General features: G+C 47.1%; 1 protein-coding gene across 1 annotated transcript in view; it reads left to right on the top strand.

The window, feature by feature from the left end:
• LOC115382244 (NACHT, LRR and PYD domains-containing protein 3-like) overlaps nucleotides 1-15,401 on the top strand; it is a 42,418-nt gene that overhangs the window by 24,449 nt on the left and 2,568 nt on the right. Inside the window, exons 3-5 of the mRNA XM_030083959.1 lie at nucleotides 84-1,920; nucleotides 3,197-3,370; nucleotides 3,447-3,620. Of these exons, the coding sequence (XP_029939819.1) occupies nucleotides 84-1,920; nucleotides 3,197-3,370; nucleotides 3,447-3,620 (2,185 nt within the window). The remainder of the gene's footprint in view (nucleotides 1-83; nucleotides 1,921-3,196; nucleotides 3,371-3,446; nucleotides 3,621-15,401) is intronic.

Consider the following 15,401-nt stretch of genomic DNA (forward strand, 5'->3'; position numbering starts at 1 on the left):
AAACTAAATTCATTCTAGAGCAGTTTGAAAATGAGTCAAAACTGTTTTATTTTTTTTTTTGTCTCTGAAAAAACAAAAATTAGGGAACGATGGACCTCAAAAAATTCTTTTGTCAATGATATCCAAGAAGTGTCAAGAAAAACTGAAGTCCAGACTGAAGAACAAGTTCCAGTATGTGTTTGAGTTGATCCCTAAACAAGGAGAGGCTCCCGTCCTGAACGACATTTACACAGAACTGAAACTCACTAAGGGAGGGACTGCAGGGGTTAATAAGGAACATGAGGTCATTCAGATTCCAACAGCATCCAGGAAAAAAGACCGAGAAGAAGGAAGCGTGAAACCAGAAAAACTCTTTGAAGCCTCACCTGGAAGATCTGAAAAAGTTAGAACAGTGCTGACAAAGGGAGATGCTGGCTTTGGAAAAACAGTGCTGACACAGAAGTTCACTCTGGACTGGGCTGAAGACAAAGCCAACCAGGACATCCACTTTATATTTGCATTCACCTTCAGAGAGCTGAATCTGGAGAAGGAGAAGACGTTCAGCTTGGTGGAACTCGTTCATCACTTCTTCACTGAAACTAAAGAAGCAGGAATCTGCAGCTTTGACGACTTCCAGGTGGTCTTCATCTTTGATGGCCTGGATGAGTGTCGACTCCCTCTGAACTTCCACCAGACTGGGATCCTGACTGATGGTCGAGAGCCCACCTCAGTGGATGTTCTGCTGATAAACCTCATCAGGGGGAATCTGCTTCCCTCTGCTCGAATCTGGATTACCACACGACCTGCAGCAGCCAATCAGATTCCTGATAAATGTGTGAACAGGGTGACAGAGGTCCAAGGGTTCACTGACGAACAGAAGGAGGAGTACTTCAGAAAGAGGTTCAGAGAGGAGGAGCAGGCCAGCAGGATCATCTCCCACATCAAGAAATCACAAAGTCTCCACATCATGTGCCACATCCCTCTCTTCTGTTGGATCACTGCTGAAGTTCTGGAGGAAGAGTTGGAGAACAGAGAGGGAAGAGAGCTGCCCAAAACCCTGACTCAGATGTACATCCAGCACCTGAAGGTCCAGGTCAAAATGAACAGTGTCAAGTGTGATGACGGATCTACCTCAGATGAAATATGGAGTCCAACGAGCAGGGAAATGATAGAGTCTCTGGGAAAACTGGCTTTTGATCAGCTACAGAAAGGAAACCTGACCTTCGATCCGTACGACCTGACAGACTGTGGCATCGACCTCAAAGCAGCCTCAGTGTACTCAGGAATGTTCACAAAGATCTTGAAAAAGGAGAAAGGCCTCCACAACAGTGTGTTCTGCTTCATCCATCTGAGCTTTCAAGAGTTTCTGGCTGCTCTTCATGTCCATCAGATCTTCATCAAGTCAGGAATCAACCTGCTGGATGGAAAACAGCAAACATCCAAGATGTCCAAAGAGATGAAGACAACACCAACTCTGCACCATCTCCATCAGAGAGCTGTGGACGAGGCCTTGAAGAGTCCAAATGGACACCTGGACTTGTTCCTCCGCTTCCTCCTGGGTCTTTCACTGGAGACCAATCAGAGTCTCCTTCGAGGTCTGCCGACACAGACAGGAAGTAGCTCACAGACCAATCAGAAAACAGTCCAGTACATCAAGAAGAAGCTGAATGAGAGTAAGAGTCAGTCTGCAGAGAGAAGCATCAATCTGTTCCACTGTCTGAATGAACTGAATTATGGTTCTCTGGTGGAGCAGATCCAACAGTCCCTGAGGTCAGGAAGTCTCTCAATAGACATTCTGTCTCCTGCTCAGTGGTCAGCTCTGGCCTTCATCTTACTGTCATCAGAAGAAGATCGGAAAGAGTTTGACCTGAAGAAATACTCTGCTTCAGAGGAGGCTCTTCTGAGGCTGCTGCCAGTGGTCAAAGCCTCCAACAAAGCTCTGTACGTACCTCGTGAACTAATATGGAGACCTGCGTGAGCTTCACATCAAGCACAGATATTATGAAGTTTCCAATGAATGTTTGAAGATAATATGAGTTTCTTTTTGTTCATCAGGTTTTCTCATCTTGTTAAAAAATCAGCCTGGAAAATCCAGATTGGTGAATGTGTCAACAAAGGATTTCCATGGTCTTTAAAAAAAGAGAGATTTCCATTTGGAACCAAAAATAGAATTTCTTCTGCACACATGATGTTTTGCAGATGCAAAGCATAAAAACGTCATGCAAGACTCTGAAGTTGTAGTTACAAGGTTTGTCCTCGTCTTTACACCTCTTTGATTGGAAGATGAAAAATCAACCAGATTAGTGAGGAAGCAGGTGGCTTTCTGTCCTGCAGCACCGCGGTGGACTCTTCAAGGGGAGGACTGTTTCAACATGGGCTAAAAAATAAAATACAGAAAAAGAAAAACTGTCATCTCCAGCATCCACTTTGAATATTTGGAATTTAAACACTAAAAACTAAACACTTTTTAAAAACTAAACACTCCCCTTGAAGAGTCCACAGCAGTGTGGAAGAACACAACACAATCTGCTCCCTGATTGGACAGTTCCATTTGTCACTATCCGATTGGATAGAGGAATAAATTTGAGGTCAAAAATTGCAACAACTTCAAAATCTTTCACGCAGTTTTGTGTCTCACATCTGGGAACAGAATTTTTTTTTCAAAGGAACTACTCTTTTTCTCATAAATGCAAATATTCTACAAATTCAAGTAGAGTTTTTTGTGCAGATTGTTTTTGTACATGATGGGAAAAAAAACAATGGACAAAGAAACTCTGAAGCTATCTGCAAACATTCATTGAAAGCTACAAAGTATTTGTGGCTTAATAATGAGCCCATAAAACTGTATCTATGAGAAACACTCAGCTGGTTTTCATTGTTGGTTCTTCTTCAGGTTGAGCGCCTGTGATCTATCAGAAGGAAGCTGTGGAGCTCTGTCCTCAGTTCTCCATTCTCAGTCTTCCAGACTGACTGATCTGGACCTGAGTTTCAACCATCCAGGGGAGTCAGGAGTGAAGATGCTGTTCGATGCAGTGAAGGATAAAAACTGCATACTGAAGACTCTCAGGTTCTGACATGATCGTGAATTATTATTCACTGAACTCTGTTCTCCCCCCTATTCCTCTACTCACTGTGTTTGTGATGTTCCAAGTCAGACAAGTAGAAGGCGAGTCCATAACAACCATTGATCTGGTTTTCATTGTTGGTTCTTGTTCAGGTTGGAGAACTGTGGTCTGTCAGAGAGAAGCTGTGGAGCTCTGTCCTCAGTTCTCAGCTCTCAGTCCTCCAGTCTGACACATCTGGACCTGAGTAACAACAACCTGAAGGATTCAGGAGTGAAGCTGATTTCTGCTGGACTGGAGAGTCCTCACTGTAAACTGGAAGCTCTCAGGTCAGGATCCAGCTGCTGCTTCATCATGTGGAGGATCTTCCTTCTTGACTTGATGCAGCCATGTTTGTGTCTCCAGTCTGTCAGGGTGTCTGGTCTCAGAGGAAGGCTGTGCTTCTCTGGTCTCAGCTGTGAGATCCCAGTCTTCCCATCTGACAGAGCTGGACCTGAGCTACAACCATCCAGGAGAATCAGGAGTCAAACTGCTGTCTGCTGCTGAGGAAGATCCACACTGCAAACTGAAGACTCTCAGGTATGACCTCACAGCAGGAGCTCATCCTGGAGACTGAGATGTTCTTCAGAATGTTTCCAGCTGATGATCAGACAGGATTTATCGGGAGGAGGTTTTTGTCCTGTCAGGTGAAAAGACTGCTCAATATTAAACATAGATGTAACACTAGATCTATCATTGTCACATCATGTGTTCTGTCTTTGACAGGTTTAGAATAGCACTTTATCAAAAACAAACAAGGAAAAAAACTGTCGATAATCAGTCAGAGACTTATGTCTTGATCATGTCCTCTCCCCTCTTGCCATTCTGTAGACCAGACAGAGATGCCCGTTCCCCTCCTCCCTTTTTCCTCACCTCAGAGCCACTGGCAAAACACATCAGGAAGAGTCAGGATATTAACAGTGTTACTTAAGGCAAGCGCACCTTAGTGATTTATGCAGACGAAGCTTTACTTTTTTATTTTTTACCCTGAGGTCTCAGTACTGGACAGTCTGCCAATTATTTACTCATTTGGTTCAATATCTGAACAGTAGCTGCAAGGGGACACAAGCCAGTGTCTTGCTGTGCCGGTCCCAAGCCCGGATAAATACAGAGGGTTGTGTCAGGAAGGGCATCCGACGTAAAACTTTGGCCAAATCAAACATGCGAATCAATTGTATGACCCCCATACCAGATTGGTCGAGGCCCGGGATAACAACGACAGCCATCGGTGCTGTTGACCTACAGGGTGCTGGTGGAAAATGGATGACTGTTGGTCAAAGAAGGAGGGGAGGAAGGTGCGTTCGTAGGAAGAGAGAGAAGAGGAACACCGAGAGTCTAGGACTGAGAGTAGGGACTTTGAATGTTGGAACTATGACAGGAAAAGGTAGAGAGCTGGTTGACAAGATGCAGAAGAGGAAGGTGGACATACTGTGTGTCCAGGAGACTAGGTGGAAAGGTAGTAAAGCTGGACGTTTAGGAGCAGGGTTCAAGTTGCTCTATCATGGTGTAGATAGGAAGAGAAATGGAGTAGGATTTATCTTGAAGGAGGAGTTTGTTAGGAATGTCCTGGAGGCAAAAAAGTGTCAGATCTAGTGATGAGCCTGAAGCTAGAAATCAAAGGTGTGATGTTCAATGTTTTTAGTGGGTATGCTCCACAGGTAGGATGTCAGCTGGAGGAGAAGGATAAATTCTGGTTGGACCTTGATGAAGTGATATAGAGCATCCCTAGAAATGAGAGAGTTGTCATTGGTGCAGACTTTAATGGACATGTTGGTGCAGGAAACAGAGATGATGTGGTCATGGGCAGGTTTGGTATCCAGGAGAGGAACGTGGAAGGACAGATGGTGGTTGACTTTGCGAAAAGGATAGAAATAGCTGTAGAAAATACTTTCTTCCAGAAGAGGAAGGAACATAGGGTGACCTATAAGAGTGGAGGTAGGAGCACACAGGTAGACTACATGTTGTGTAGACGGTGTAATCTGAAGATCAGTGACTGCAAAGTAGTGGTAGGCGAGAGTGTAGCCAGACAGCAGAGGATGGTGGTGTGTAGGATGACCTTGGTGGAGAAGAAGATGAAGAGAGCAAAGGCAGAGCGGAGGACCAAATGGTGTAAGATGCAAAAGGAAAAGTGTTGTACGACTTTCAGGAAAGAGTTGAGACAGGCTTTGGATGGTCAGGAGGTGCTTCCAGATGATGAGAAGGTGCAGGAGTGGATCCAAAGAAAGAGGTTAGCTAAGAAGAAGTGGGACACTGAGAGAACCGAAGAGAGTAGACAGGAGTACAGGGAAATGCAGCGTAAGGTAAAAGTAGAGGTGGCAAAGGCCAAACAAGGGGCTTACGATGACTTGTATGCTAGGTTGGACAGTTAGGGAGGGAGGGAGAGATTGATCTGTACAGCTTGGCAATACAGAGAGATGGAGATGGGAAGGATGTGCAGCAGGTTAGGACGATAAAGGACAATGATGGGTGTGTGTTGACAGGTGCCAATCGTGTAATGGGAAGATGGAAAGAGTACTTTGAAGAGTTGATGAATGAAAAAAAAATGAGAGAGAACGAAGAGTAGAAGAGGTGACTGCTGTGGACTACGAAGTAACAAAGATTAGTAAGGATTAAGTGAGGAGGGCATTGAAGAGAATGAAGAATGGAAAGGCACTTGGTCCTGATGATGTCTGTGGAGGTATGGAAGTGTCTTGGAGAAGTAGCAGTAGAGTTTCTGACTGGGTTGTTCAATAGGATCTTAGATAGTGAGAAGCTGCCCAAGGAATGGAGGAGAAGTGTGCTGGTGCCATCTTTAAGAATAAGGGAGATGTGCAGAGTTGTGGCAACTACAGAGGCATAAAGCTGACGAGCCACACGATGAAGCTATGGTAAAGAGTAATTGAAGCTAGGCTAAGGACAGAGGTGAATATCTGTGAGTAGCAGTATTGTTTCATGCCAAGAAAGAGTACAACAGATGCAATATTTGCTTGGAGGATGTTGATAGAGAAGTACAGGGAAGGCCAGAAGGAGTTTGCATTGTGTCTTTATAAATGTGGAGAAAGCTTATGACAGGGTGCCCAGAGAGGAACTGTGGTTTTGTATGAAGAAGTATGGAGTGGCAGAGAAGTGTGTTAGAGTGGTGCAGGACATGTATGAGAACTGTAAGTCAGTGGTGAGGTGTGCTGTAGATGTGACAAAGGAGTTCAAGGTGGAGGTGGGACTACATCAGGGATCAGCTCAGAGCCCCTTCTTGTTTGCTTTGTTGATGGACAGGATGACAGAAGAGGTTAGACAGGAGCCTCCATGGACTATGATGATTGCAGATGACATTGTGATCTGTAGTGAGAGCAGGGAACAGGTGGAGGAGAAGCTAAAGGCGTGGAGGTTTGCCCTGGAAAGGAGAGGAATGAAGGTTAGCCGCAGCAAGACAGAGTATCTGTGTGTAAATGAGAGGGACCCAAGTGGAAGAGTGAGGTTACAGGGAGAAGAGATCAAGAAGGTGGAGGATTTTAAGTACTTATGGCCAACAGTTCAGAGCAATGGAGAGTGTGGAAAAGAGGTGAGGAAGCCTGAATAGGCAGCCTGGGACGGCTGGAGAAAAGTGTCAAGTGTGATGTGTGATAGAAGAGTTTCAGCTAAAAATAGAATTTGGCACTCAGAGAACGCAGACCTCCACCACAGCTCAAATCAGTCACCAACAACAATAAGAACACCATATATAATAAAACAACATTTTATTTCTCCCCAATACAAACAATGTATGGGAGAAAGCTGTTTGTTGCATGTTCATATCTCAGTGTGTTGCCTCACAGTGACTGACACTCCGGAATCCCCCTATTTTTGTCTGTTGTGGATCCTGGTATCAGAAATACTTTCGTGATCTGGATCAGCAGCTGATATCTCTTATACCGCTTTCCCACTGCAACTAGCGGGTCGACCCGTGTCTGCAACCCGCTAACTATCGCCTTTTTAGACGCCTTTCCCACCGCCCGCAGACCCGCGTCTCACCTCCTGCTGGCGAGCCGTGTCGCTGCATTTTCCCGCACTGATGGTGTCCCACGTTGATGACATCATCAGCGCGACGGAGCAAAACGAAAGTAAACAATGCAGCGGAAAACAGTCCCTGTTACCTGTAGACGAATCTCCTCTTCCCCATGGATCAGGGGAAGCTCTCTGGTCTCGCTATCTTGCCATTGCTGGGTCATGTTGACGAAGGAAATCTCACGCTGTGTCCAGAAACAACAACTAGCACGCTAACTTAGCCACGCTGCGTCGACGTCATCATGTAAGTTCCCGCATGTGTCCCTCCCACTAAAGGCCGATAGAAAGCTGACCCAGGAATTAACCGGGTCGATTGCAGGCTGAACGACCCGGGTCGAAATCCCGGGTCAAACCTTTTCCCACTACCATGATTTAGCGAGTTTTAACAGATTTTTTGGCCAGTGGGAAAGGGGTATTAGAGTCATTGAAGAACTTACACTGTAATTTTTTTGCTAAGCTCCCTTGTTATTTATTGTTCAGTTATGCCCAACAACAGGCCCGCTGAAAGCTTTGTCTGGGCCCGAGACAACTTACTGTTAGTTGGGCCCAGTCCCAACTGTCTGAGCAGTGGTGTGGCGTGCGGCGCGCGAGGCGGTGCGGCGCGGTGCCTGCATGCGGTGTTGGATCGGGGGGTGGGGAGGGGCGGAGCGGTGCGGTGCCTGCATGCTGCGTAGGGAGCCATGAGTGGGGTGCTGGATTGGCCCCCCCACCTTTAATTCTGGACCCCCCCCAACCCTGGGCCCGGGACAACAGACCCGTTTGTCCCCCCCTGTCGGCGGGCCTGCCCAAATATGTTAAAGACTGCCCTATCTCTCAATGATAAAGAATCCTTTAAAAAATTCCTAGGTCCAGACAGTGATCCGGATCATCACCAAAATTTAATGGATTCTAAGTTAGCCCAAGACCCACCTTTCCACAAAGTTTCATTGCAATCTGTCCATAACTTTTTCCGTAACGTTGCTAACAAACCAACCAACAAACCGACGTGACTACATAACCTCCTTGATGGAGGTAATGAAAGGAAAGGTTTACAAAACTGTTGTCACAGTGCGTGGGACAGAGACTCATTTGCAGAAAGCAACCAGGTGCAGGGAGCGAGTTAAATGGTTTATTTTACAGACGCTTACAGAATTAGTCTGAGAGTTGAGTCCAAGAGTTGAATCTGAGAGTTTAGTCCGAGGAGTAGAATAGAAGATTCAAGTTCAAAAAAACGAATCCCATTGTTACGCCCGACGGCGGAAGTGAGCAGTGAAGGTTGGAGCTGAGCAGGCGGCGGTGCTGGCAGCTGGGGGCGGCTGTCGAGGTGGAGGGTTTCCAAAGGATTGGAGTAGCTTGGTGTAGCAGAGCGGCAAGGTGAGCGAGCGGCAGACGAGGAGAGGATGGAGGTGATCCAGATGAGGAAGTACAACGGTCCGGCATCGGCGGATGGTCACAAGCCAGGTTATGTAGTGTGGGTGAACAGGTGGAACGAATCAGATCACTCCCCGTACAGGTCACATCAATGAGTTGATTAGCGCCGCGCCAACACAATTAACACCTCTGCACGCCCACCTGCAAACAGAGAGGGAAGGGGGGAACAGAGCGCAGTGAATCCTGCTCCCATGTCGTGGCTGAGGAGGCGGGCATGACAACTGTGGTGAGACCAGCCAGGTTGTTTGGTCTGGAGACAGTGTCCCTGAGGAAAAGACAGGAGGCAGAGCTGGAGGTAGCAAAGCTGAAGATGCTGAGGTTCTCTTTGGGGGTGACCAGGATGGATAGGATCAGGAATGAGTACATCAGAGGGACAGCACATGTTAGAGGCTTTGGAGATGAAGTTAGAGACTGAGATGGTTCGGACATGTACAGAGGAGAGAGAGTGAATATATTGGTAGAAGGGTGCTGAGTTTCCCACTGCCAGGCAGGAGGCCTCGAGGCAAACCAAAGAGGAGGTTTATGGATGTGGTTAAAGAGGACATGAAGGTAGTTGGTGTGAGAGAAGAGGATGCAGAAGACAGGGTTAGATGGAGGCAATTTATTCACTGTGGCGACCCCTGAAGGGAAAAGCTGAAAGGAAAGAAGAAGGAGGTTCAATATCTGAACAGTGTCAGAACGCCTTTTGGCCAGTCACCACTGGCATCAACTTACAGGTAAAATTATGTTGTGGATCAACTTTAAGGTTAATTTGATGTATTTGTTAATGAATATGGTTGAGAATGATCACAAGAGATACTGATTGATTATTAAAATATTTACAATCTGATAACCTCTGGAGCACCATTTGTTTCGTAGGAAATAATAGTCAATTTGTTTATATCTGTATAACCCAGGGGTGGACAAAGTTTTCAATTCTTGGGCTACAATGGGTTCTAAAATTTGACAGAGGGGCCGGACTACGAGCGGATGAATGGAATGTTTTGGTAACCCCACCTCATTGGATAAACAAATACATATCACGGGACATGGGAGAAAACTTGTGATTTAACTTCAAATGAAAATGAACAAAAGCATTACAACATAATATCTGTCTTTGACGCCTTACAGTATTTAACTATTTATTGAAATGAGTCTTAAAATCCTGAAAATTAAATGAACCAACTACAATGTTTTTTATTACTAACAATGTCTATTTTAAAGCACTGAAAATTGTGTTATCCTTCAGGATCTCATCATCATCACTAGTCTCCTGACTCTGTTTATTTCAAAAACGGTTGGAGATGCAGATGTACTTGTTCTGCTGCTTCTATTCAGTTTGTTTCCCCAGTGCCAAAAGTCAACAACGACCAGTCGAAGGACCAAACAGTGGCAGCGAGCCAGTCTGCGGAGCGCCTCATGTTTGACCTGCACACATTGTATATCTTGAGAACTTGCGCTCACTCCTTAACAGAATTAACAAGTGACATATAAGGCTTACTGAGCTAATTATTTTCAAATGCATTTTTTACATAACACAATGGAGAAGCTTAATTGGTTTTCAATGGAAGTAGTGTTGCTGGTCTCTCTTTTTAGCCAGCTAATCAAAATCTGGAGTTAGTTTTGTTGTGGCGATTTTAAGGATGAATCTGAGGTGTTGGTTGGTTAAATTGGATCTGTGGCTGGCTCTGTTGATGTTCATGACGCTAAAGGTTTGTTCACACACATAGGTCAAGCGGAATAACGCCAGCATCTTCTGCGCTGTCCTCCGTAGATTTGGAAAGGCGCTTCATTGAGTGAAGCATAAAAGTCAATCAGTTTCAGAGAGTTTAACTTCTCTTTTAAGACAGGCTCGGACTGAAGGTTGATCAGTTCGGAAAGGAAGGACCCACATACAGGCAGTACAGGCACAGTTGAGCTTGTTTATTTTCAGGAATGCAGGAACGCAGGAACACAGGGCAGGCTGAACTGAGGTGCAGGCAGGGACACAGAAGCACGTCCAAGTCCAAGTCCAAGACCAGTTTATTTATAAAGCACTATTAAAAACAACAGTGTTGACCAAAATGCTGTACAGACACAAAATAAAAACAATAAAAAGACATGAAAATATGAATAAGACAACACTGACAACTTTTCAGTAAAATACAGTCTCAGACGAGTTAAAAGCCAAAGAAAATAAGTGAGTCTTAAGACGAGACTTAAAAACTGGAAGAGAGTCTGACTGCTTTATGTGCAGAGGTAAATCATTCCACAGTTTTGGACCAGCGGTAGAAAACGCTCTATAACCCCTACGTTTGAGATTTGTATCAGGAACCGCAAGTAAAGCCTTGTTTGCTGATCTAAGGCAGCGTCCCGGCACATAAGGCACCAACAGTTCGGACAAATATGGTGGGGCAAGACCATTTAAAGATTTAAAAACAAATAAAAGAACTTTAAAATCAATCCGGTAGCGGACAGGAAGCCAATGAAGAGACGACAACACTGGCGATATGTGGTCATATTTTCGTGTGCCAGTTAAAAGGCGAGCTGCAGCATTTTGGACGAGCTGCAGACGCTTGAGTAAACTCTCCTCACGTGGACAAACCCACAACGCACCGACAAGGACGCTGCAAAAACTGCAAAAATTCAAAATCTTACCGAGTTCAAAAGTCTTGTTTTCATTCAAAATGTCTCATCTCACTTGATTTAAGATATATTTAAGATACAGAGACTTATTTCTTGATTTAATATTCTTATATCAAGATCTCGTTTTAAGTAAAAATTGAAGTCAGTGAAGTCGCAGGCAGAGCGCGCCCACAGCCCGCGCGAGGCCTGCGTCGAGTGTACGCCCGCCGTCATCCTGGGGACCACAATCTGCACAACTAGGTCTAGGACCAGGTCTATTTTTACAGCAGCGCAGCAGAGCTGGAGTCAATTTCCCATAGTGTCAAAGCATCAACAGGAAACCAAAAGAGTGCAACATCTGTTTTATCAAAACAAATTACTGACACAAAGTAGACTTTTTTTATTCCGAGGCATATTATATATACTTATATTAGGGCTGTCACTTTAATGAATTAATTAGATTAATTAATTACACTACAAATTAGTGCACTAAACAAATTAATCTAAGATTAATTATAGCACAATTGACAGGCAATTCAATATGAATGGAATTGTTGTCTTATTTAGGGGCATGTTATACTTGTAGTATTCATTCTGAATTGCTGTATTGAGTCAGCTGTAGTGTTCATTTTGAATTTAGTTTGCTTCAGTGGCTCTCTGACACTCAGCCTTATTTTATTTCTGAATTTTTTTTTTTTTTATCAATATTTGTGCTGTATTTTTGAACAGTGCACCAGGTCGAATTGGTTTGCTGGGATGTACTTAAACTTCTTCTTCTTTTGAATTTCATTAATGAAACACACTGAAAGTGTCATTTAAGTTGCCTGATTGGGCTTAGAATTTATTTTGGACAAGACGTCCTGACTTAGGTTTTATTCATCATCAACATATATGTGGATTTCAAATCTTCTCTTCTCTGTGTTTTCATTTGATGAGTCATGCTCTACAATTCTGTAACGTCCCTGAATTTGAATTCTTCACTTGGGGACCTAAAACAGGTATGAGATTCAAATGTGAATTATTAGATTAATTAATTACAAATCCTGTAATTAATTAGGTTAATTCTTTTGATCGCATGACAGCACTAATACATACATACATACATACACACACACAACACACACACACACACACACACACACACACACACACACACATATATATATATATATATATATAAATATATAAATATATATATATATATATATATATATATATATATATATATATATATATATATATATATATATATATATATATATATCCATCCATCCATCCATCCATCCATTTTCCACCGCTTATCCGGGGCCGGGTCGCGGGGGCAGCAGTCTCAGCAGGGATGCCCAGACTTCCCTGTCCCCAGACACTTCCTCCAGCTCCTCTGGGAGGATCCCGAGGCGTTCCCAGGCCAGCCGAGAGACATAGTCTCTCCAGCGTGTCCTGGGTCTTCCCCGGGGTCTCCTCCCAGTGGGACATGCCCGGAACACCTCCCTAGGGAGGCGTCCAGGAGGCATCCTAAACAGATGTCCGAGCCACCTCAGCTGGTTCCTCTCGATGTGGAGGAGTAGCGGCTCTACTCCGAGCTCCTCCCTGGTGACTGAGCTCCTCACCCTATCTCTAAGGGAGCGCCCAGCCACCCTACGGAGGAAGCTCATTTCGGCCGCTTGTATCCGGGATCTTGTCCGTTCGGTCATGACCCAAAGCTCATGACCATAGGTGAGGGTGGGAACGTAGATTGACCGGTAAATCGAGAGCTTCGCCTTTCGGCTCAGCTCCTTCTTCACCACAACGGACCGATACAACGACCGCATCACTGCAGCCGCTGCACCGATCCGCCTGTCAATCTCACGCTCCATCCGTCCCCCACTCGTGAACAAGACCCCAAGATACTTGAACTCCTCCACTTGGGCTAGGGTCTCTCCACCAACCTGGAGGGGGCAAGCCACCTTCCTCCGGTCGAGGACCATGGCCTCGGATTTGGAGGTGCTAATCCTCATCCCTGCCGCTTCACACTCGGCTGCGAACCGCCCCAGTGCATGCTGTAGGTCCGGGTTCGATGAAGCCAACAGGACAACATCATCTGCAAAAAGCAGAGATGAAATCCTGTGGTTCCCGAACCGGAACCCCTCCGGCCCCTGGCTGCACCTAGAAATTCTGTCCATGAAGATTATGAACAGAACCGGTGACAAAGGGCAGCCCTGCCGGAGTCCAACATGCACCGGGAACAGGTCCGACTTACTGCCGGCAATGCGGACCAGACTCCTACTCCGGTCATACAAAGACCGGACGGCCCTTAACAAGGGGCCCCGGACTCCGTATTCCCGGAGCACCCCCCACAAGACACCACGAGGGACACGGTCGAATGCCTTCTCCAAATCCACAAAACACATGTGGACTGGTTGGGCAAACTCCCACGAACCCTCGAGCACCCTATGGAGGGTATAGAGCTGGTCCACTGTTCCACGGCCAGGACGAAAACCGCATTGTTCCTCCTGGATTCGAGGTTCGACTATCGGTCGGATCCTCCTCTCCAGTACCCTGGAATAGACTTTCCCGGGGAGGCTGAGGAGTGTGATCCCCCTATAGTTGGAGCACACCCTCCGGTCCCCCTTTTTAAACAGGGGGACCACCACCCCGGTCTGCCAATCCAGAGGCACCGTCCCCGACAGCCACGCGATGTTGCAGAGACGTGTCAACCAAGACAGTCCCTGCACATCCAGAGACTTAAGGTACTCAGGCCGAATCTCGTCCACCCCCGGTGCCTTGCCACCGAGGAGCTTGCCAACCACCTCAGTGACTTCAGCTTGGGTGATGGACGAGTCCACCTCTGAGACCTCAGCCTCTGCTTCCTCCACGGAAGACGTGGCGACGGGATTGAGGAGGTCCTCGAAGTATTCCTTCCACCGTCCAACAATATCCCCAGTTGAGGTCAGCAGCTCCCCACCTCCACTGTAAACAGTGTTGGCGGAGACCTGCTTTCCCCTCCTGAGGCGCCGGACGGTTTGCCAGAATTTCTTCGAGGCCGACCGATAGTCCTCCTCCATGGCCTCCCTGAACTCCTCCCAGACCCGAGTTTTTGCCTCCACAACTGCTCGGGCTGCAGTTCGCTTGGCCTGCCGGTACCCGTCAGCTGCTTCGGGAGTCCCATGAGCCAGCAAGGCTCGATAGGACTCCTTCTTCAGCTTGACGGCAGCCCTTACTTCCGGTGTCCACCACCGGGTTCGGGGGTTGCCACCACGACAGGCACCGGAGACCTTACAACCACAGCTCCGAGCAGCTACTTCGACAATGGAGGTGGAGAACATGGTCCACTCGGACTCAATGTCCCCAGCCTCCCTCGGGACATGAGAGAAGCTCTCCCGGAGGTGGGAGTTGAAAGCCATGCTGACAGAGGGTTCCGCCAGACGTTCCCAGCAGACCCTCACAACACGTTTGGGTCTACCAAGTCTGTCCGGTTTCCTCCTCCGCCAGCGAATCCAACTCACCACCAGGTGGTGATCGGTCGACAGCTCTGCCCCTCTCTTCACCCGAGTGTCCAAAACACGCGGCCGGAGGTCAGATGACACGACAACAAAGTCGATCATCGACCTCCGACCTAGGGTGTCCTGGTGCCAAGTGCACTTATGGACACCCCTGTGCTCGAACATGGTGTTCGTTATGGACAAACTGTGACTAGCACAGAAGTCCAGTAACAGAACACCACTCGGGTTCAGATCGGGGAGGCCGTGCGATCCAATCACCCCCTTCCAGGTCTCACTGTCGCTGCCCACGTGGGCGTTGAAGTCCCCCAGTAGAACAATGGAGTCCCCAGTCGGAGCACTGTCCAGCACCCCTCCCAGGGACTCCAAGAAGGCCGGGTACTCTGCACTGCTGTTCGGCCCGTAAGCCGAGACAACAGTGAGGCACCTATCCCCGACCCGAAGGCGCAGGGATGCAACCCTCTCGTTCACTGGGGTGAACTCCAACACATGGCGGCTGAGCTGTGGGGCTACAAGCAAACCCACACCAGCCCGCCGCCTCTCACTGCGGGCAACGCCAGAGAAGTGGAGAGTCCAGCCCTTCTCGAGAGGTTGGGTTCCAGAGCCCAGGCTATGTGTGGAGGTGAGCCCGACTATATCTAGCCGGTACCTCTCAACCTCCCTCACAAGCTCGGGCTCCTTCCCCGCCAACGAGGTGACATTCCATGTCCCTAGAGCCAGTCTCTGTGTCCGGGGATCGGGTCGCCGGGCACCCTGCCGTCGGCTGCCACCCAATCCACACTGCACCCGGCCCCTACGGTTCCCTCGGTGGGTGGTGAGCCCACCGGAG

This window comes from Salarias fasciatus, chromosome 23 (genome assembly GCF_902148845.1).
Source record: "Salarias fasciatus chromosome 23, fSalaFa1.1, whole genome shotgun sequence".
In the NCBI taxonomy this organism is placed as follows: Eukaryota; Metazoa; Chordata; class Actinopteri; order Blenniiformes; family Blenniidae; genus Salarias; species Salarias fasciatus.